At 41.4% G+C, this 23,157-nt stretch overlaps 1 protein-coding gene across 1 annotated transcript in view; it reads left to right on the top strand.

Moving 5' to 3' along the window:
* The window catches only part of AFF1 (ALF transcription elongation factor 1), a 200,712-nt gene extending 179,430 nt beyond the window's left edge, over positions 1-21,282 (top strand). Inside the window, 8 exon segments of the mRNA XM_024764212.1 lie at positions 4,370-4,473; positions 5,131-5,371; positions 6,075-6,166; positions 9,135-9,338; positions 9,953-10,024; positions 10,469-10,609; positions 12,500-12,723; positions 15,780-21,282. Coding sequence (XP_024619980.1) covers positions 4,370-4,473; positions 5,131-5,371; positions 6,075-6,166; positions 9,135-9,338; positions 9,953-10,024; positions 10,469-10,609; positions 12,500-12,723; positions 15,780-15,901 — 1,200 coding nt within the window. The 3' untranslated portion in view covers positions 15,902-21,282.
* The last annotated feature ends 1,875 nt before the right edge of the window (positions 21,283-23,157 follow it).

Below are 23,157 nucleotides of genomic sequence, written 5' to 3'. Positions count from 1 at the left end.
TATAATTTCCTAAAGCCACTTACATCTAATTTCTTCATGCCTGTTAGTTACCCTAAAAGCATCATATGAAGAGCTGTTTTAGGGCCAGCCTAATGCCTGTGTATTCCCTCACCAAAAAGAAGGAAAAGAGTGGATTCCCTTTGCTTTTCTGTGGTACTTTCCCCAGTGAATATAACCTGCCTCATTCATGGGGTCAGCTTGGACTTACCTGCTGTGGCGGCGTCTTATTGAACCTCCTGCACAGGCAAATCCCAGAAAAGTACCTGAACTTCCCCAAAGGCTGCTTCTCCACTTTTGCTATGCTCCATGTTCTACCAAGCGTATTTGCTTCCCTGTGGGAGAGGAGGATAGAATTTAGAATTGGAGTGCTGAGACCGCATGTGTCTCTTGTTCAGCTGCTACCTTCTTTAGATGGGATCCAGAAAGGCCTTCACATCACTTGGCTGCTTAGCAAAAGCAGGTCTGGAGCTCAGTATGCTGACCCCTCCCAGTCTAGTGGATCTTGGCTCCTTGGCTCTCTTTCACATCTTTTTTTTTTTTTTTTTTAATATTTATTATTTATGTATTTATTTATTTATGGCTGCATTGGGTCTTAGTTGTGGCACGCGGGATCTTCGTTGAGGAATGCAGGATCTGTCATTGTGGTGTGCGGGCTTCTCTCTAGTTGTGGCGTGCGGGTTTTCTCTTCTCTAGTTGTGGTGCGCAAGCTCCAGGGCGCGTGGGCTCTGTTGTTTGCGGCACGAAGTTTCTCTCCTTGAGGTCCACGAGCTCAGTAGTTGTGGCGTGTGGGCTTAGTTGCCCTGCAGCATGTGGAATCTTTGTTCCCTGACCAGGAATTGAACCCACATGCCCTACGTTGGAAGGCAGATTCTTTACCACTCGACCACCAGGGAAGTCCCTCCTTCACACCTTTCTTGCTTTTAGTGGGGTGGGGCCGGAGGAGCAGGGTGTGTGTGCAAGTGCCTGTTAGGGGGTGGGTGCAGGTTGGGGGGCGTTGGGGGCATTCTTGGAGCAAGGCCTGAGGTCGTACTTCCAGATCAGTGTACTGACGGGCTGTTACAACATCATCCCTGGCTCAACCCCTCCATTGTCTCCACTCCTGCCACCCTAGTGCCCGCCACACTTTAGTTTCCCTTCCAGATGCTCGTCATCTCTCCCCATCATGGCTGAGCTCTGAGTCGACTACCTTTCTGCCTGTTAGAAACTATGGCCGCAAACAAGTGTTAGTTCTAAAAAAGCCACTTTCACTGCCCCCTGTTATCCGCGGCACCTAGTTGGTGAGTCAGGTGCTGAGGCAGGCAGCAGGCTGCCCTGGAGGCCTTCTCTTCAGAAACCGGCTTGGCCTAGCACAGTCCCAGATCTTCCTTTTATGGTGTTCATTCTTGCCCTTTTGCTCCACTCTGTAGGTGGAGCCGCATTTGGCAGATAATCTGAGGCTGCCTGACCCAACAGGTTAAGAAAAGTAAACAAGTCAGTCAGGAACAGTCATCGGCCAGCAGGCTCCTCCTCTTGGAGATGCGGGCACCGTCGAGACGTTGTCCTTCTGGAAGAAGGGAGTGTCCAAGACCCAGACCTTAGACAGGGGTCCCTGAAATGGGAATTGATCTGTGGATAAGCCACTGAGCAAAGGAGACTCCTTTTTCCTTCTGAAGAGAGTACGTCACTCTCACCTCACTTTCAAATGGCTTCTTGACCCAGAAACATCTCAAGAACTCCTTGCCTTCTGTTTTCCAGTCTTGGAATTCAAGTGTGTGTTTCCTGCCACCCAGGATCAGATGACTCCCTCTCTAATGGCGCTTTGCTAAATCCATCCACTTAGGGTTGTAGTGCAGGTCTGCTCCTGGGCCAGCTGACGAATGCTCACGGAGTGCCTGCTCTGGGGATGCCCCTGGGACTCTTCCTACAGAAGACAAGAGGATTCCAACTACAAAAATACTGACCCCGGCCCACAGGCGTGAATTCGGGTCAAAGCAAGCACAGTCAGCAGAAGGGGATTTTGCTTAATTGGTTTACTGGCTTACATTCTACCAGCTGACAGAATATTACCAGCTTCTAAGTTGCTACATGTCAACATAAAGTGTATTATTCCAGAAAGTGCCAACATAGTTGTTCAAGCTAGCATTGAAGTTAGTCTTTGGTGATTGTTGGTTTTGGGCTGTTCTCTTGAGTCACTGATTGGCACAAGCCCGAGTTAAAACCAGTTTATGAGGATTGACTCACTATGAATCTTATTTCCATGTGTGGTTTATAAGGCCTGCCACTTTGGTTTCTAGTTATAACTAGCATGTCCTAAGCAGCATGAAGATATACAAACAAAAATTAACTCTCATTCCACCTCTGGGGTTTGGTGTTTTCTTTAGAAAGTAACCTTGTGGACCGTTTATGCTTAGCTTTGTCTTGGGGGCTTATCCCACATGTCGTTAACTGCCTGGAAATGCCTTCCATTTAAAAAAGTATGTATTACTAACTACTTCATGTGCAAGTTAATTACCTGCCTGGGTATTTTAGCAAATTCTGTGACTTTTTCGAAAGATAAATTTCCCACCCTCTTGTAATGCTTGCTGGGCCAGCTGTGTGGCCTTTAATCTAAAACTCGAGAGAATTCACTGGGGCCATTGGTAGCAGAGCCTCTTGGCCACAGTGGGTGTAGTGATGAGGGGATACCCCTTAGTAGTAGGGTTCTATTTTAACCAGTCACTTCTGGTTTATTCTTTCTTCTCTGCCAACATTGAGTTCATTATGAATTGTTGAATGGAGGGTGAGTTACATGCTGGGCAGAGCTGCAACAGGCCTCTCCTGGCCTGTGCCAGGACCTTTCATCTTTCCTGAACTGTGCTCCAGGCTTGTGCTGCCGGCCTGCACTGCCTGCCACGTGAGAAACAGCCGTGTGAAATTTACTGTTTCAGCCGTGCCTGTGGGATATGCTTATTCACATCATGTGTTCTCTTCTTGTTAAGTCCCTCAAGACCCTTTTTCCCCGGTCTTCTGTAATGAATGGTTATGTTTCTGAGCAACTGATTTGTTTTTATCTTACCTAACCTGTACATTTAATAATTCTTTCTTTGCATCAGCTCATTGGAAGTTCAAGGTCCATTTTGCAGATCACCTCTAGAAAAGTGTGTAAAACAGTTCTGTCCAGTAGAAATGTAATGTGACCCACATACATAACTTAAAGTTTTCTAGTAGCCACGTTAAGAATATAAAAAGGAAAAAAAAAACCAGTGATAAATAATTTAATCCAATGTGTCTAAAATTACCACTTCAGTATTTCATCAGTAGAAAAATGATTACATTCTCCTTTTTTGGACAAAGTCCCTGACTTCACTTGTCGCTGTGGACTAGCCGTGTCCAAGTGCTGTGCAGCTCTGGGATGGAGTGTGCGGGACAGAGCGGAATCGGCTTCCAGTGGTACCGTAGTACCAGCCTTCCCTTGGATTTCTTTTCTCCACCCATATTTTCCCTTCTTCTTAATGTTCTCACCTGTGCAAACACCGAGAGATGAAAGCAAAGTATCCTTGTAAGCCATCTTCAGTGGTCCATTTTGAAACAAGAGGGAGATGTTTTCTGCGAAGTTATGAAAGGCTGGATGGAGGCGCACACCCAGGCACGCTTGCTTGCAGAATGCCGGGGGAGGGAAGGGCATGTCTTTGCTATTTCCCTCCTTTTGAGCAGGGCCAGGCCGCTGATTAGCGCCTGGGCAGAGCTTGAGCCTACACATCTTAATTTGTTCATTTTTCTTGGAGAAATTCAGAGAACGAGGGGGAGACTGTGGTGAAAACCGGGGCCTCCCACAGTGAGATCATTTGAAGAATGTTGTTTTTCCCTTTAAGGCTCTAAGAGAGGATTTCGGGTTTTTTAGGGATTGTCCTAGATTGGCTGGTGGTGTCCCAGATTTCTCTCCCCGTGAGCTGACAGTTGAGGAGTTTAATTCTAAAGCACCTGAGTCGATTGAAGGACTCCCACCCATCGCTTCACTGTCCTTGCTAGAAAGCTTCCTTCCCACAGGGCCATTACGTGAGCACAGACCAGGGGGAAGGAGCCTGCATTTTGGACTTTCTGTAAATTTGATATACATGTTGTCATGGGAAAACGAATCTGTTTTCTTCCTGAGTAGAGAAAAACCTGGTTCTTTCCTTAGTCCTTCCTCATGTACAAATCGGTCTCAGTACAAATCACATCAAATCTAGACGGTCCGCTGCCCTCACCACCACCCCCCCTCCCATACACAGTGTAGATACTTATAAGGTTTCTGTGTGTGTTTAGAAGTTTCCAAAAGTCTGATTGCTCTCATTGACCTTGCTGCATATTTTTTTCTATTTTGTCTGTGCAATTATGTTTGTAATAATTTGCTGTTATACTACAATAATAGGGTGAAGCAGAAAGAGACCACGATAGCAAGAAAATCAGGCTGGAGAAAGAAGTCAAATCGCAGTCATCACCCTCATCCTCCCACAAAGAATCTTCTAAATCAAAGTGAGTATAGAGATTAGGAACAGGCTGCGAAGGTGATCGAATCTTCCTGGATGGCAACACGGCAAAACACTTTTCTTCTGCAGTAGAACGAGAGAATAGTGAACTCGTCGGGCTCATTTTGACGATAGGCTAAGTTCTGTTTGTTTTCCTTCACGAGGACCTTAGAGGAATTAACGGTTCATTTGGCAGCAAACTTAGATTTATCAAAAGCACAAAAAGACTTGGCAAAAACAAGTGAGTCGTGTCACCATGTAGGAACCAACAGAGATTTGAAAGAGAGAGAGAGAAGGGGTCAGATGTGAAGGGGGCAGAGAGGAGGTGGCAGCTGGGCCTGCCTGCTTGTCAGAGACAAGGTGCAGGTTGGGCAGCAGCTACTGCAGAGTGACTTGCTTGGGTAAAGGTAAGACCATTGGCAGACTCCGCAAGCTTAGTGACAAATTATACAACTTCATTTATTACTCACAGGTAGGACTGTAGTTTTCAAAGGCATCAGAAAAAAAGGGCTCTGAAATTTGGCCTTTCTACAAAAATGGATTTCATGGCTCTGTGATACCTTTATCTTTTGTGTCAACAGCCATTTTGTCCTTATAACTCAACAACTAAGTTATACGGTTCATGTTTTGCCTTAACTTAGTTGTGCATGATGTTTCATTCCAGAACGCCCAGGCCCTCCTCTGAGCCCTCAAAGAAGGAAATGCTTCCCCCTTCACTTGTGTCATCCTCGTCCTCCCAGAAGCCAGCCAAGCCTGCACAAAAGAGGTCAAGACAGGAAGCCGACCCCAGTGGCCAGGACCCTCCCAAAAGTGCCAGTAGTACCAAGGGCAACCACAGAGACTCTTCTGTTTCCAAGCACAGAAAAGTAGAGGGGAAGGGCCCTGGAAGCTCTACAGAACACAAAGTAAGGAGGGGAGGCAGTAATGTATAAAAGGGAATATGTTGGTGTGTCTTTACTTTAAATGCCCAAATAAGATAAGTTTTCTACGATGGTATTTCAGAGCTATTCGTCACTTCTAATAAAGCAGTAATGAGTTATTTGTGCTTAACGCTCTACTTTTCAGAGGGAGAGTAAAAGATAGTTCATATTACCTGATAATTTAGGTGGCAGTTTATTCTTCTTAAAGTGGTTCAGAGGTGAAAAACCAGAATAGATTTTTGTGTTAATTTTCTATCAGGTTTTTGGCAGTAAAACATGATAACCCTGGTTAGTTCTTGGTTTGGATGTTTGATCTCAAATACTTTCATTATTAGTGATAATGGGGGAACAAGTATCCACTTTCTTGAATACAGATTCCTTCCTTCCTGTTAACCTGGGGTAGGTGAGTGTGTGTGTGTATGTATTGCTTAAGAGAAAATGTTAAATTTGGCTTTGTTGATAATCTGTTCTCTTGGGCATTCTTGTCTTATGGCTTTTCTGTGTCCCCGATACAATCCAAATCTACAGTTGCAGCTGAATCTAGCTGAGAAAGTGCTTGACCAAGCTAGAGTGTGCAGCATTTGAGTTCCTTGCTTTTGAACTATTTTGGGCTAATTTAGAGAGACGGTACAGTTAGGCCAATGGTCTGAAATGTTACAGGGTGATCGGTATGATGATCTTTTTTAAGGGATCTTCTGGAGATACTGCAAATCGTTTTCCAGTGCCTTCTTTGCCAAATGGTAACTCCAAGCCAGGGAAGCCTCACATGAAGTTGGACAAGTAAGGCTCTGGATGCTTCATTGGCCGCAGTGTAAGCAGGGTCGGAATGAGCGAGGGCTGAGTGGTTCGGTTCCTAGGGAAGTGACACTGTTTTGACTTCACTGATTCCGTCTGATCATGGGCAGAGAGACAAAGTACTAGTTTCACGTTTTATATCTAAATGAATGAAAGTTGATCTACCTGGTAGTGTTTTATTTAATATACATGAGGGCTTCCTTGTCCCACTGAATCAATTCTTTGGATGTGAAAAACAACTCTGGCTTATTGAAAGCTGGTCAATTTGTGGTCACCCCAAAACATTTCAAAAAGTGAGGTAGCCTGTTTGCATTCCAAAATTATCTTAACGCCCTGTTTACTGTTTGAGGCGAACAGCGAACAGTGGACCAGTACCATCAGATGAAATTTTAAGGTGAAGGTGATGATTGCACTGTTGGCAAACATGCCTTAAAGAAACAAACTCACTTTACTTGGTGGCTGTTGGACTTTCCGGAAGTTTTGTTAATTGCATACATAAATAATGCTTTTATTTCTCTGCTGCAGTATAGTTATATAATACTTGCCGTTTGTCATATTTAAGCATCTAAGTCTCTGGGGCCTTTATTTGCTTGGTGTATTCCCCACACCTGAACCCCTGCAGATACCGTATGTTGAACTTTGTACCACAAGAGAACAGCATAGGTTGCCTTGATTCTGCCACAGGCAAACCTAACCACAAACTCTGGAGGTCCACGGGGATTGAATCAGATCAGTCCATGGTGGCCTCAAAATCCTAGCCCAGTGTTCTTCAACCCCAGTCTGTAGCCTGGCATCTCTTGTCAGGCTGGGAAGGGCTGGGCTGAGACCCTTTTATCAGGTCCCCATTCATTGGAGTAAAATGTTGATTGAGTCCTTACCATGCTGGATGCTGTAGGAGAGTCAAACACAAATTAGACACTATCTCTCAAGTGACCCTGTACCAGCATGACCTGAGTCAGGTTAAGATGCCTCAGATAGCACCAAACAGTGGTATCTTTCTAACCTCTTCCTTTCAGTTCTCCAAGGCTGTTACTAGAACTGTATACATCTTTTGCTTTTTGAGAAAGAGTAAATATTCAGTACTTTGTCAGCCAGTTATCAAAAACTTATCTTGACACTGGGCACTAGATTCCTTCATTATTCAAACAAGATGAATACTCCAGGAAACTTTTTGTGTTGCTTTTAATCTATGCATATGCACATCTTCTTTCTCCCTTCCTATGGCTATTGCATCCCATTTTAATAAGTAATGTTAGCTCATTCCACTCTCAAGATATGCCAGTTTGGACAGAAGCCTGAATGGCCAGCCTCTTCACAGTATTCTCCTTTACTTGCACAGTGTCTCAGAGATGACCATCTTGCATTCCAGGTAGTGACGTGCACAACTGAATGTAGAGTAGTGTATTTCACCTCTATTCCTATTTTACTTACTGTTAAGGAAATTAGAACTCTACTAGTTTAACCCTGTCTCAGGAGACACATGGAGTTACCACAGGAATATTTTCATTATTAACTTTACAAAATACTTAAGGAAGTGGATACTGGCAAATTGCTTTAGTATAGTTTCTTTTGTTTCTACCCTAAGGCCAATATAAATTTTGGAAATCCCATGAAGAAGATGGTATTGAATAAGTAAACTTGAAGAGTTAAATTCGCACCAGTGAAGCAAACCAATAAGGCCCTATACTGTTGATTATTTGGGACATGCTGATTGATTTTTATTCTTTCTGTCACTAATTTTCTGACCCTGGGTTCTCTAGAAAATTTTTTTTTTTTTTTTTTTGCGGTACGCGGTCCTCTCCCGTTGCGGAGCCCAGACTCCCGACCCACCGGCTCCGCGGCCCTGGCCCATGGGCCCCGCCGCTTCGTGGCATGTGGGATCTTCCCAGACCGAGGCACGAACCCGTGTCCCCCGCATCGGCAGGCGGACTCTCAACCACTGTGCCACCAGGGAAGCCCCTAGAAAAAATATTTTTAAAGCAAGTTTTTTTTGTTTTGGCCATGCCGCATGGTGTACGGGATCTTAGTTCCCCGACCAGGGATCGAACCCATGCCCCCTGCATTGGGAGCACGGAGTCTTAACCACTGGACTGCCAGGGAAGTCCCTCAAGTTATTTTTAAAAATTAAAATTAGTAGCCATCTTTCTTTGCCAAACCTTCTTTCTTTGCTGATGTGTCACCATCACCTTACACTCCACTTGCACCTTTATGGTTTTCATTCATTCTTTTTGAACATATCAAAGTAGAGACATTAGCAGAAACTACAACCTTGCAGATGTCGCGTTGATCAGTTGCTCTTACAATGTGTGCTGCACATGACGTCTCATATGTAGTGAGACTCGGCACAGTCTCAGTCAAGTTGGCTGAATTCCACCAAGGGAGAAGAGCGTAAGTGACAAAATATGTATTCGGGGTTAGATGACCACCAGTATCTGATTGCATTCATATTTCTACATTCCTGTTAAGGGACTCTGAAATTTTATCCCTGTTGGCCCAGGGGATAGCCTTGTGCCCTTAACCCAGGCTCCCAGAGGAGATGACCTGTTGGGCTCTAAAATACATAAAAAGATGATTGTTTGACATGAAGTCTAAGATGCTTGTAAACCATAACATTTTTTACTTATTATAAGATAAACTTCAAATCGTACAAAGAAACTGTGTCTGCATTATTCTAGTTGTGTAGAATAACCTTTTTGCCAGGAAAATCATATGGCACACTAGTAACAAGGGGACCATGTACTGAGTGCCTTAGTTTGAATATGTACTTTAATAAGGTTTTGAGAGTCTAGTCTTATTACAAGATTGTTGTTTCTTTCCTACTGAATTTTTAGTAAAAGAAAATTCTCAGTAGGTCAGAGCTGACGGGCTTTGGTTATTATATTGAGTTTGTTTGTTCTCACACTTCTCTCTAGCCATAGTTAAATTAGGACAGTGGAGGGAAGTTTCTGTAAAGAATGTATGTGAGAAACTAAGTAAAAGTCCGTGTTAGGCTTAACAGTGACCCTGTTCTTCGCCCACAGACGGACAAGGTTGGGAAGGCTTTTAAGTACCTGGAAGCTGCCTTGTCCTTTATTGAGTGTGGCATTGCCATGGAATTGGAAAGCCCAGCGTCCAAGTCGGCTTGCTCCATCTATGCAGAAACCCTAGACCTCATCAAGTAAGTGCAGACTCATTTTGCCTTCCTTTTAAGTACTTCTCTGTCCTTACCTTTATTGCTTTAATCCATTTGAACTTTGGTCTGAAGACAGCTTAACAAAGGGGAGTCTTTAAAGAAGTTACTGATCCAGAAACTTTTTTTTTTTTTTTTTTTTTTTTTTGGTCATGAACTAAAAATGTATTCCAGATGAAGTGCTAGAGCAGAACAACTGGGTTGGTCTGCATCATTTTGCCACGTGCACGGTGAAATGCCAAACCCTTCAGGGAGAGGGTTGGTTTTTCCAGTTTTACTTTCTTATCAGATGCCCTCTCATCTCAGCTGAAGCTCTCGTCTTTGTTTATTACCTGCATTTCAGGAGGGGACTCAGTAAGGATACAAGTCTACTTGGGTTCAAGCAGGTGGACAGGTCAGAGAAAAGGCGTGTCCTCGCCTAATTTTCTGAATGGCCTGAATTGTTGCTCCAAAGCCTCATTTTTCTTCTGCGTTGCTGTCATGTCTTCACATCTTCAGGAAAAATCAATATAAAACCAAGACAAACATAATAAGATATCTTTGTGTCTGGGATTTTCAGACTGCCTTTTTTTAACCTGATGTACATTTGTATTTTCCTATAGATTCATAATGTCATTAAAATCCTTCTCGGATGCCACAACACCAACACAGGAGAAAATATTTGCTGTTTTATGGTGTGTATTTTTTTATTTGTCTAAATAGCAAAGTACACCTGCTTTTGCATATCTGTTTGCTTAAAGTGAAAATGATCATGAAAAGCGAATCACTACCAGAAAGTGGTAGGATGTGTGGTCAAGGGGTTAATCCCACTGATGGTTAATTATTATGAAATGGCATCTACTGCCATTTTACAACCCCATCATTTTACTGATGACTTTGGTCTTGTGACTTAAATTATATCCTTGTATATTTGTGTTGTTTCACCAGTATTTACTTCTGACGTTAGTGTGAACAGTGCAGTGAGATTCTCGATATACTTTCTCGCGTCGCTGAGGAAAACCCAGTATGTTCATTAGGGTGAACATTAGGGAAAAGGTTAGGTGGCTTGCTCTCTGTAGTAGTGTGATACTCATGAATCGGAGCTAATGCTTCACTTCAACTTATGTTTATGTTCACAGCATGCGTTGCCAGTCCATTTTGAACATGGCTATGTTTCGTTGTAAAAAAGATATAGCAATAAAGTATTCCCGTACTCTTAATGAACACTTCTTCAAGACTTCTTCCAAAGTTGCCCAGGCACCTTCTCCATGCATTGCAAGGTAATGATCAGTCTAATTTAAATAGCTTCCAAAATTAAGTTCTTTCTTTCTTTACCTCTTGCTGTGACTTTGTTTCAAAAATTGTTTACATCTATGTGCTGATTTGCTCATTCACCTGAAATCATTAGCACATTTCTACCTTTTTGAGGAATAGTTAGAAATCAGGGTGTTTGCTGGTTGGGCAACATAAATTAAAAAGATAACTACAGAGAATCTAGGGTCCAGAGTTTAGAGCTTTGAGGATATTTGGATATGCCCAACAATGTTAAAACAGAGGGAGCCAGCGGAACCAGAGCCAAGGTCCTTTCTCCTTCTATGCAGCACGCTGTCTTAGCATTTCAGTAAACGAGAACTTTCCGGAACCAATTCCCTCCTCCCTTCTCCAGGGTCTGTAACAGGGATATTAAGAATCAAAACAGCTATCTCTAGCTAAATTTCTCCCCCCACTTTTTGCTCATTTGTTCCATAAGCTGTCGAAAAACAGAGTCCTTGTTTTTAAGATGAAGATAGAATTTTCTTCCCTTTGGTACTTGCCTAGTATTTTTTTTTTTTTTTTTTAATTTAGTCGTATTCCTTGAAAAGCTCCCAGTTCTGACGGGTTTTGCTATTTTAAGAACATCACCTAGAAGATTGCCCCATTTCCAGCACATTCAAAAGAAGAGATTCCCATATGGCCTCTCTTAAAAAAAGAAAGTCCTGATTGAGAAGCAACTTCTTTACCTCTGAAAATTTTCATGACTCCTACCTCTGAGATATTATTCTAAGCTAATAGGTTGTCAGTCACATGATTTTAGATCACTCCTTCACCATTTGTCTAGCACCTTCCTTGTACCAAACCTTGCTTTAGGCGCAGGGAAGTAGCAGTAAACAAAGCAGACAGGAATTGCTGCCCTCGGGGAGCTTCTGCTCTAGTTCTTCAAAATGAACTTTATGCTGGGGATGCTTAGGATCCATTAGAGTTCATGAAGCCCAAGGGCAGATATAACTGTGTGATGAGGCCACTGCTGCTGACCCATCTTTCCATGTCATATCCATAACTTCTTTAACGACTGAGTGACTTCACTTGTGTTTCTCGTTTGATCCGTATCAAGGCACTTGTGAACTTGCAGGTGTAGGTAGACAGTCAGTAGGAGAACACAGAGCACACTGTGAGTCCCCTGATGCCCAGTCTCCTCATGGGCTGCCCTCTGTTCAGTCAGTTACGGGCTCAGCAGGTGTTTATCCAGAGCACCTCCTGTGCTAAGGGCTAGAAATGCAGAGATTAGGAAGAGATGGTCCCTGCCTGCGAGGTGCTTGTGAGGCAGGAAAAGGAATAGACAGAAAAGTATAATGAGGTGTGATAAATGCAAAGAGACGAGTTCAAGTGGTGACAGAAAGGAAGCTGTGCTGTATCCCCAGTGTCTGGAGGAGAGCTACGTGCAGAGTAGGAGCTCAGTGATGTGTATTGAGTGGATGAGAGAATGAATATATCGGAGATGAGGACTATTTCTCAGGGGAAGTATTGTCTTCCTAGGAGAAGTTGGAATAGGGGTTGGGGAGAGAAGGGATTCCAGGCAAGGGAGTAAAATATGTAAAGGGCCTGGGAAATACACTTGGAATACAGATTTGCCCACCTGATTCTATGTCCAGTGAAGTACACCTTACGTCTCTCCAGTTACTTTTTCCATTTGGAGGGCCCCATCCCACTGTGTTTTATGAAATAAATTTCCGGAATACTGAAGGTGAAGGGTGCGGTGCCTCTCTCACCTTGTAGAAGTGATTTTAGAAGTGATTGTCATTTTGGCAAGTACACGCTAAAGCCTTGTGACTTGGACTGCAGTTCCAGAAACAGGAGATCTGTGATCTGGGAGTTCAGGTGACTAACCAGTTCTCTTTTCTTCCACCTTCCAGAAGCACAGGCACACCATCCCCCCTCTCTCCAATGCCTTCTCCAGCCAGCTCCATAGGATCCCAGTCAAGTGCTGGCAGTGTGGGGAGCGGGGGGATGCCCGCCACCATCAGCACTCCAGTCACCATCCAAAACATGACATCTTCCTATGTCACCATTACTTCCCATGTCCTTACCGCCTTTGATCTTTGGGAACAGGCTGAGGTCCTTACCAGGAAGAATAAAGGTAAATGGCTCTGTCGTGGTTATTACTGCGCCATGGGGATTGGGAGGGGAATAACATTGTATTTTCTGTTCAGTGTTTTGGCCTTTTTTTTTTCTTTTTTAAAATTATAGTTGATTTACAATGTTGTGTTAATTTCTGCTGTGCAGCAAAGTGATTCAGTTACACACATAAATACATTCTTTTTCATATTCTTTTCCATTATGGTTTATCACAGGATATTGAATATAGTTCCCTGTGCTATACAGTAGGACCCTGTTGTGTATCCATTCTATATGTAATAGTTTGCATCGACTAACCCCAAACTCCCAGTCCATCCCTCTCCCGCCTCCCCTACCCCTTGGCAACCACAAGTCTGTTTTGGTTTGTAGATAGGTCCATTTGTTCCACATTTTAGATTCCACATATAAGTGATATCATATAGTGTTTGTCTTTCTCTGTCTGACCTTACTTCACTTAGTATGATAATTTCTAAGTCCATCCATGTTGCTGCAAATGGCATTATTTCATTCTTTTTCGTGGCTGAATAGTATTCCATTGTATATATGTTCCACATCTTTATCCGTTCACCTGTCAGTGGACATTTAGGTTGTTTCCATGTCATGGCTGTTGTGAATAGTGCTGCTGTGAACATAGGGGTGCATGTATCTTTTTGAGTTAAAGTTTTGTCCGGATATGTGCCCAGGAGTGGGATTGCTGGATCATATGGTAGTTCTATTTTTAGCTTTCTGAGGAACCTCCATACTGTTTTCCATAGTGGCTGCACCAACTCACATTCCCACCATCTGTTCAGTGTTTTGAAGAAAAGGAAGTATGCAGCTGTTTACTCTTCTCACATTTTCTCCATGCTGTCACAATTCTTTCTTGAGCTCTGTGGCATGGAGATAGATTTCTGTGACTAGATCTTAGCAAAATTAAATCAGAAGTGGCTTTAGCGCGTTGCCCCTTTGGAAGTTATGGTATCGTTATTTCACCCTGAACTGAAGTGCTAGCAAAAGGGCTAAGCAAATGCAGATGGAGAGTCATTGGCTGTCCCCAGGCACAACACATTTGAGATGGGAAGTAGCATAACCTAAAATACTGCATTTATTCTTCAACCCAGACATGTAAAATGGATGGAGCACCTGATGGCTGAGGAAGAAAAAAGCAGCTGAAACTACGAATACTTATTTGTTTCATAATCACTAACTTTAAGCCAGTAGTTCTCTAATTTACGGGTCTTCAGAAAGATGTACTGTACAATGCTCAATTGTTATGTCATTCAAAGACATCAGGTTCATCTGTTTACCAAGCTAGAAATATAGTATGTAGTTTCACTTTCTTAAATGCAACAGCTGTGCGGAAATTTTTTTTATCATTAACACTTGAAGTAATAAAATAGGCTTCATTTATTAATAAATGTTTCATTTGATTTATTTTTATATTATAGTTCCATTTGTGAGGCTTGTGACTTTTGTTTATCAGCTATAATTTCTACACTTGTAAGGCTTAAAAGAAAGCCAACAAGTTAAAAGAAAGCCAACAAGTTAAAAGAAAATTGCAATTAATGTTTGTCCCTTTAGTCTTCCCTTAGTTGTGTAATTGTTTTAATTCACTTTGCCTTTGCAGAAGTTTGGGTATCTTTGAAGTGCTGTTGAGTCTCATCTGGGAAGATTATGTAAATTGCATTCTCCTTGCTTATTATATGGGTAGAATGAGAAAAAAAGGAAGACAAAGTCTCATTAAATTCTGTGCATATTTCTGTTATGCTTTCTGTAGTTGGTTCTGAGGTGAATATGCCCTATTCTGTTTGGAAGAATGGCCTTTTAGTTATATAGCCAAAGACATTTAGTATTTTCTGGTTTCTTAAGGTGTTATTGTACCATTTTGTAAAAGGAATATTATGATTATTAAAATTGCTTGGTAGATATTTTTGACAAATTACCTTCTGAAGCAGCCACAGCTTAGAAAGATAATGTCAAAACTAAGGTGATGTTTTTTTTTTTAAAAAAAGACCCAGCCAAAATAAGGTGTGAATTTGTCATACTGTTAAATTGAAATTGGTAACAAAATGTAGCCCCTTCCAGTTTACTTTTTTGGGTTTTAGGGTAATTGAAAATTTTATTTTATTATATTTAAAATAATTTCTAAGTGTGAGCAGCAAGACTGACTGTAGTTTCCGTTTTTATTTTCTGTGGACAGACTTGATAAACTGGAGACCCTGAAGCAGGATTACCCAAATTGTAGTGTCAGGATTTTAGCTGTACCAGAGGCCTTTATGTGCTACACATAATTTGTATAAAGTTTTATATGGGCAAATTGGGTACATAAATAGTCTCTATTTTTCTAAGGGAATGCAATAAATGTAGCATCGTGAATAAATATAACTTTTATAATCCTTAAAAAAAATACTGCATTTATTGCTTGTTTTCAGTATATGTTAAGAAAGATGGTTAGCAACAGTATAGGAAATATGGCTTAGTAAATATTCTTGGGTCTTGTTTGTGAAGAATGCCCTTGGAGAAATCCAAGGTTTAGGAGATGGTCAAGCACCTGTTAGAGAAACTGCTTGGTGTCAGTGCTAGTGACCACTGAGCAAATGCTTATATGTAAATACCAGATTAAAGCCTTGACGTGCTCTTTCCTGGCTATAGGGAAGAAGTCGGCCAGCTGGCTGTGGCCACTTACTTTTCTCACAGCCTCTTCAAACCTTGTTTTCTTTCTTAGCAAACTAATGATGCTCTTTTTTTTTTAAAACATGTTGAGTATTTTTATTTGTTTATTTTCATTCATGTGTCCATTGATCCAAAAGTATAAATTGAGTATTTTCCACTGTCAGCCACTGTGCCAGGCATTAGGGAGCCAACTCTGAAACAAATTTAGTTCCTCCCTTTTTAGACTAGTGGAGGGATGTGGAGAGCTAGCAAACCATTACAGTAGATGGTGAGGTTTTTTTTCTTTTTTTGCTCTGCTAGATGACGTACAGAATACTGTGGGAATGTAGTTTCTGGAGCCTTGCCTTTTTATGTTTTCACGTTTATTTTGTGTGTGTTTACATGTTGGGCTTGCTTTGTTTGCAGAATTCTTTGCTCAGCTCGGCACAGGTGTGTGCACCTTGGCCCTTGACAGCAGTCTGATGGACCTGGTGCGCTATACAAGACAAGGCTTTCAGCGGCTGAAACAAGTAACCAAAACACCTTAATGGAGGCCCAGGTTGATCTGATGCCTTGGGAACTTTTTTGCACGTTGGAAGCCTCAAAACAGTCCAGACATTTGTCTCATCAGGATACCAAACTCGAGAAGAGAAGCACCATGAGATGGCCAGGATATTTGTTCACTGAAACTCAAGAACTATGGAATCATTGGTTGGACAGGATGGTTTTGTAGAAGCAGAAATGAGGAGGCTGGCCTCAGAGATGATCTTGCCTTTCCTTCCTAAAGGACAGAAGTGCAATGTAGCCTGAGTGGGCGTATGAATGGTCTAGAAACATTTCCGTCTTTTTTTAACCAGCAGGATGCAAATGAAATGAGGAGGAGCAATTTCAACTCTGGAAGCAAATTCATATCATCTCAGTAGCCACATTAGTTCATTCCTAGAAGGAATTTTTTTTAAAAAAAACAGTGAATTGTGGTGTAGGGTTTTGTGGGTGATTTTTTTTTTTTCTTTTAAGTTTTGGGGGAAATATTTGTTTAATAAATTCTAATGGTCATCTATAAAACATAAGTTGTGAAGGACTCCACTGTACCCCACTTTCTGCCATTGAACAGTGGCTTTGATAATATTAGGTATTGTCCTAATTTATAAAATTGAAGGCAACCCACCCCCCGACCCCCCATTGCCTGGATACTGCACGTTCAACCCAGCTCTGATTTCTCCGTTACTGTGCTGGAAGGCGGCCCCGTCGGGCTGGGGGAGAGAGGAGCTACAGTGCACAGGGAAGCCGTCTCCACCCCCATCTGCATCCCCATCTCCATGTACCACGGAGGACCGGGCGCTGCCGTTCCCAGCCCCTGCTCCAGAGAAAGGCAGTCACATTGACTGTATTCTGCATTTTCTACTTTGGGGAAGAAGGAAACCAACATTTATCCGTGACCAGATGGTTGAAGTGCTTTTTAATTTTTGTTTAAGTAGAGCTGGAATTTGAGGTGCTGATCTGTGGTCTCCAGTTATGTGGTAACTCACGTTGTCTACCAACTCAGAGTTTTGTCAGCGAACAAAGAAAAGTGAAATCTACTTCTTAGAGAGGCTATATTTTTCTGCTACGAATTACTTTATATTTATAGCAAAACTAGACTTGGAGAGCCCTTGATTGTCTAGGGGAAATTAACTCCCTGAGAGGCTGTGGAGATTTGGGGTGGTTTATTAGACTTTCAAAAAAAAAAACGTCACCACATGCCTTCAGTCCAGAGTGTTCTCAATCAACTAGATGTGATTAGATTGAAGAGGAACTGTGGCCTTCCCATAAGTTGTTATTGCCAGATTCTATACATTAAACCAAGTTTATTTTGAATGACCTAAAGTGGGGGAAAAAAAATCCAAACAGAATTCCCACATATCCATATAAGCACAGATTTTTTTCATTGAAACTTTGAGGGTTATTATTGGAAGCATTATTTTGAGTGCAGTATTTTTAGAAGCCAATTCTTCTTATCCCTTTTAGAAGTAGAATTTGCACATCTGTTACAGTTGAGGAGTGAGTGTTAACGCTACAACTGGTTTATTTTTCTGCCTTCATCCCATTTCCGCCCCCTACGAGCTGTTTCCTACCAAGCATGTTTGACATTGTCCTGTTCATTAGTGAAGAAGGGAGTACCATCTTTATTTATAATGAAGAGGTCTAAGGTCCATATGATGAATGTAAGAACTTTCTTGGTAACTATATAAAAGGGATGTGTAGCGGATGGAAGTGATGCTTATTTTTCACAATATAAATTGTTTGTGTGAAGCTGTTCCTTTAGTGTCTTACAGTATCCAGCCTGGTCTTTGGTTATCACTAGCTAGGACAGAGGTCTGTTACTTCATGTTTAGGTTAAAGCGAGAGAATTACAACAGTAGTAATATCTGAGCATAAGAACTTGATGTGCGATCTTGATGGACTGATTTCATTTACTGATGTTCTAAAGCAGAGCCATGGTCCTTTCTAAACTACTTGTTTAAAAAGCAGCCTGTTGTTAAATGAACAGTAATTGCCTGGTAGGTTGTCTGCTGTGGCATTGTGTGTCCATCTCTTATATGTAGGAGACAGGACACCAGAAGCAGGCTTATGTAGTTACTTAACATCTTTTTCCCCCCTTACTCCCTTGGCCATTCCTGCTCCCTTCACCCCATCACTCCCCAGTACAAGCCACCTGTCAGTTTGGAAGAGTGTGTTCTTGAGGACAGGTTCTGATCTATGCAGACCGTGCTGAGTGTGTGTGTCTTGTCAGGAGCCACAGTGTCCCCTTGACTGAAGACATTTCCAAGGCAATTTCTCAGCCATTTCTAAAAGAGGTAATTGCTTTTTCAGTGGCCTTATTCTTTGTGTGTGTGTTTGTTTCCCTGACCTTTATATTAAGATTTTATTTGTCCCTTAAAAAACTAACGAGTTTGCAGAGATCAGTTTGTACTGTTTTGATCATGGAATATTTCTGATTCTTACTGCAAAATGCATTTTACCTAAAAGAATTCTTAATGGCTACTTTTAAAGTAGAGTATGTAAAAGGGTAGTGGCTGATGAATCCTTAAGGTTCATAAGGTCTTTTCGCCGTTGCAGTTGTATATAGAAATCTAAAGGATTTTTAAATCATTTGCACTTTTCCACTGCATGCTTAAATTCCCAAAGGCAAAATTTGTACTGAGGTAGATAATTGAAAGGACTAGATTATAAAATAAAGCCTTTGAATATGTGAAGTTCTTATAACAACCGTAATAGTACACACTTCACAGTGAGACAAATACAAAACATCTTGAGTAAAAATGGAGTGTAAAAACCTTGCCTTTGGCACTACAGTTTCGTGTGTGTGTGTGTGTGTGTGTGTGTGTGTGTGTCTATCTTTATTAGGAAATGGAAGAACACTGTTTTACTTTAAAAAACGTTGAATGTTTCTGTCCTTCCTGGAGGTAATTAAAATGTGAATCACCGAATTTAAGATTTTAGCTAGACTAAGGGCCCTGATAAACAATGATAAAACACTTCACTGAAATTTACCAAATTACACTGGGTTAAGAATGTGAAAACGTCCTTCATATGCCGGCTGTGGGAGGGTCCAGCTGGCATATTATCAGGACCAGAACTACAACAGGAGAATGACTTAGCTGGTGCTATGATTTAATCACAATACTGAATGGGAAAAGCCTGTTGGTTTTTTTTTTTTTTTTTTGAACAAAAGGACCTTTATTTTATAATCTGTTTTGACCAAAATGTTTAGCTATTTCCCCTAGACAAATTGGACCACACTTATCTCCCTTGTCCTATATCCTTTAATTCCCGATCTCAGGATGTTTAGAAGCTAACAAACTACCCCTTTCTGGCTGAAAACTTGCCTTAATTGGTACCTTAAATATTAACGTTAGTAGGATCAGGAGCTTAACTATTTTTTTTTTTATGATTTCCTGTTCACTAATTTTTAGAAGCAAAAAGAAACCATTGTGCCCTCCAAAATGAATAAAACTCTTATCTCTGATATATGAAAGGAAATGTGTGTGTACATATACACACACACACAGACTAAGAGGCTGGCTAAATTGGATATATTTATTGTGCCTTTGTTGACCACACCTAATTTTGGAATAGTGCTGTATTCATTTTGCCATGGCTTTAAGAGATGTTAGGTGGGTCTTGCACCTTTTTCTCTTCTGCTTCATGAAGTTTGAGGTGTATTTGTGCATCTTTAGGTAAATGAATCAAATAAGGCTTGATTCCCTACCTCCCACATAGATTCTACTTTCTCTTAAGGATTTGTTTGCCCAGACACTACACAAAATCTGTGAAAACCTTTGCCACCTCATCTCTTACACTCTTTACCACTGATTAGCAGTATTTAAATCTTGCTAGAATATTTGGCCTTCTTTTAGAAACACAGATGTAGAGATTTCCTCATTGTGGTTGTGGAGGGGTGTCAGGATTATAGCGGTACTTGGTCCCTTTCTCTCTTGCTCTAGTGGTTGCCTCTTTTGTTTTTGGTCCTACTTAGAATTTGTGGATGCAGGTTTTTTCCCTATACTTTTGTCATTTTGTTTGTGGGAGGTGGAGTGGCAGAATAACAAACATGGTGTTGGGGATTTTCCTTCAAACATTGCAAGTGGTATTTCCACCATACACACCTCAAATATCCAGTCCAGTTGTGTCAGTCACCGAAAATCCGAGAACAAATTGTGACCACTGGCCATGCTTTTTAGTTCGTATTTATGAGGTGTTGACAAGCACCCATCTGCCACCTCTCTTAAGGTAGCTGTAAATTTCCTGTTGTCCCGGGGAAAGCCACTCTATTCTTTCTGTTCGCGGTGTGTTGGATATCAACAGGTACTGTGCTGGGTAGAGAAGTGCCTGTATTTCTCTACCCAAGACGGCAGGAAGGAAACTTACAGCTCCCTGGGAGCCTAGATATTGCTATATCGACCTGGAAGGACAAAGAAATAAGACCACTGACAGCGAGGCTGGCCGAGCTGCACTGGTCAGACCAGGCAGTGGCTGACCTAAGGAAGATAACTTGCTTTGCTTACAAGTAGATGTTTAAGTGATGCTGAATACAGGCAGTATTAACTTTTGTTAATTAACTTTTGTTTAAGAACAAAAGGCAGTACTCACCTTTTGTTCAGGCCATCAACATGTATTGTTAAAATTACTGCACATCCCCTCCTCAGATACCAGGTATACACTGTTCATGTTGGTGTGTGTGTTTATACACGTGTGTCCCAAATCTTGTGTTGGTTTTTTTTTTGTTTTTCTTCTCCTGAATGTGATCATATTTTGGATGATACCTGAGCAGGGTTGCCTTTTTTTATTTATTACCATTATATATTATATTATATTATATATTTTTTGCTTTCTTATAACTTTAGAGGAAAGTCAAATCTTGGTATTATTAAAATTGTTTAAAAAAGAATAAATCGTCCAGTTGATAAATGAAGATCACTGGTCTGTCTCTAAAATAATATGAATTTTTCTTTAATTATTGTGTAATAATGTGCCAGCTATCTAGTCCACACAATGGTTTTGTATGTAGGATAGGGAAGCAGTGATGCGCTCAGTGGAAAGATGTGCAACACAGACAAGGGGGACTCCATGTGTTTTATCTACTTCAGCAATGGAACTGAAACTAGGGGCTTTTGTGAATAAAATTTAGCTGCCTTGTACAGTCCTTTGAAAGAGATATACGTGATCTGTGAGAATTATAGTTTTCTTTTTTTAGAAGAAAAATTTGCAAAAGATCTTTCCAAAGATACCGTGCCACAGATCTTTTGTTTATTGTTCTCCGTAATAAGGATTAATTGCTGTTTAAAAAACCATGTAATTGACTTGTTCGTCTTCAAATTCTTTACTTTTCACAAGAGGATGGAGCTGTAAAAAAAAAAAAAAAATTAATAAAAATTTAGAGAAATCATTGGCGTGGAATCCATGCTTTCACTTTGCTTGAATAAAGTAATTCCTAAAATTGCTATATGTAATTACCACTTAGAGCCAAGGAGAGTCTCATATGGAATAATTTGCCCTTATTCACAGTATGTATTTATTGTTGAAATGGGAAAGGGGCGGGCAGAGGGTAGCTCATCTTTCTGTTCAGTTTATTTTCAAGATCTCAGTCACTGCACTGGTGGTGCAGTGGTTAAGAATCCGCCTGCCAATGCAGGGCACATGGGTTCAAGGCCTGGTCCGGGGAGATCTCACATGCCACCGAGCAACTAAGCCGGTGCGGCACAACTGCTGAGCCTGTGCTCTAGCCCGCGAGCCACAACTATTGAAGCCCATGTGCCTAGAGCCTGGGCTCCGCAATGAGAGAAGCCACCGCAATGAGAAGAAGCCCATGCACTGCAACGGAGAGTAGCCCCCACTCTCTGCAACCAGAGAAAGCTGGCACGTAGCAACGAAGACCCAATGCAGCCGTAAATAAATAATTAAAAAAAGAAAAGATCTCAATCACAAATTAGCCTAATACCACCAGTGTTGCTTATCTTAACATCAACTGCCAGGTGCAACAGTGACCAACTTTGCCTCTTTTCAATTTGTTTGCTGGGTATGGGGAGACATATTTGTAGAATGTTGGTATGGGAAGAAATCTAAAGTCTATCTGGTTTCTCTTCCCTTTGCCATTCCAAAAGAAATGATACTCTAGGTGCTGAAAGATGACTTCCTAAATTTGAATCCTGGCTCTCTGGTTTGCTATGTGACCATGGGCAAGTTACTTAACCTCTCTGGGTTTCTTATAAACAGTTACAGCTTTGGTGTCTACCTAGTAAGGTGCTGAGGATCACATTAGATGGTGTACAGAGTGTGCTTAGCATGGTGCCTCTGCCATAAACACTCAAGACTGGTGGCCTTTTTAGACTTCCTCCCTCCCCTCACTGCACCACAATATCCCAACAGGTGACCCTCCAGTCTTTGAATACTGATAAAGATCTTGCTACCCACCTCTTCCTCTTTGATTCTTTTTGTTCTTCCTTACATTACGCTGACCTCTACTTATACCGGTCCTAATGAACAAACAGGGACCCACCCTTGGCAAGCTCACAGAGTTGACAAGCCAGCAATAAGTGGTGAGCATGCAATGGCAGGTGCAGGAAAGGGAAAGTTTTAGTCCCGCTTAAGACTAAAGGGAAGACTGCGGGAAGAGCTCTCACTTGAACTAGGCCTTAAAACATGGGTCATAAAACCTGGGTTTTCATTTTTTTCACAAAAACTTTCGTCATATCTTGTCTCATACATTTTCAGTAGTAGTTGTCCACTGCATGGTTGTACCAGTTTATTTAACCAACCCCCTTGTTAAACATTGAGACTATCTCTAATTTGGGGCTAGTATAAAGAATGCTCCCATGGCCATCCCTGAAGCAAACTAGTTGGGCAGATTCAACAGTATTTCACCATATTTTCTTTATGTAAATGTGTGCATGTGTATATTTATGCTTCACCCCTAAAGACTTAAGCAAGCATTTCCTAGGACATTATCCAGCAGGATCACAATACCATTATATCAGCTAAGAAAATTTCTCAACATCTGATATTTGGTTCATATTCGAATTTCTGTAATTGTCCCCCAGAGGTCTTACAGCTTTTTTTTTTTTTTTTTTTTTTTGAGCCAGGACTCAGTCAAGTTTCAGGCATTACATTTGGTTGTCATGTCTGTTAATCCAGAACAAAAAAAACCCCACACCTTTGTAATACAACGTCCTACATGTTGGCCCTGTTTTTCCCCTAAGAGTCCGTGAATTCATATCTGTGTCTCCTATATAGATTTCCTATAGACTGGGTTAGGTTTATTTTA

This window comes from Neophocaena asiaeorientalis, unplaced genomic scaffold (assembly GCF_003031525.2).
Source record: "Neophocaena asiaeorientalis asiaeorientalis breed wild unplaced genomic scaffold, Neophocaena_asiaeorientalis_V1.1 scaffold296, whole genome shotgun sequence".
In the NCBI taxonomy this organism is placed as follows: domain Eukaryota; kingdom Metazoa; phylum Chordata; class Mammalia; order Artiodactyla; family Phocoenidae; genus Neophocaena; species Neophocaena asiaeorientalis.
This window is presented reverse-complemented; position numbering and strand designations above follow the sequence as displayed.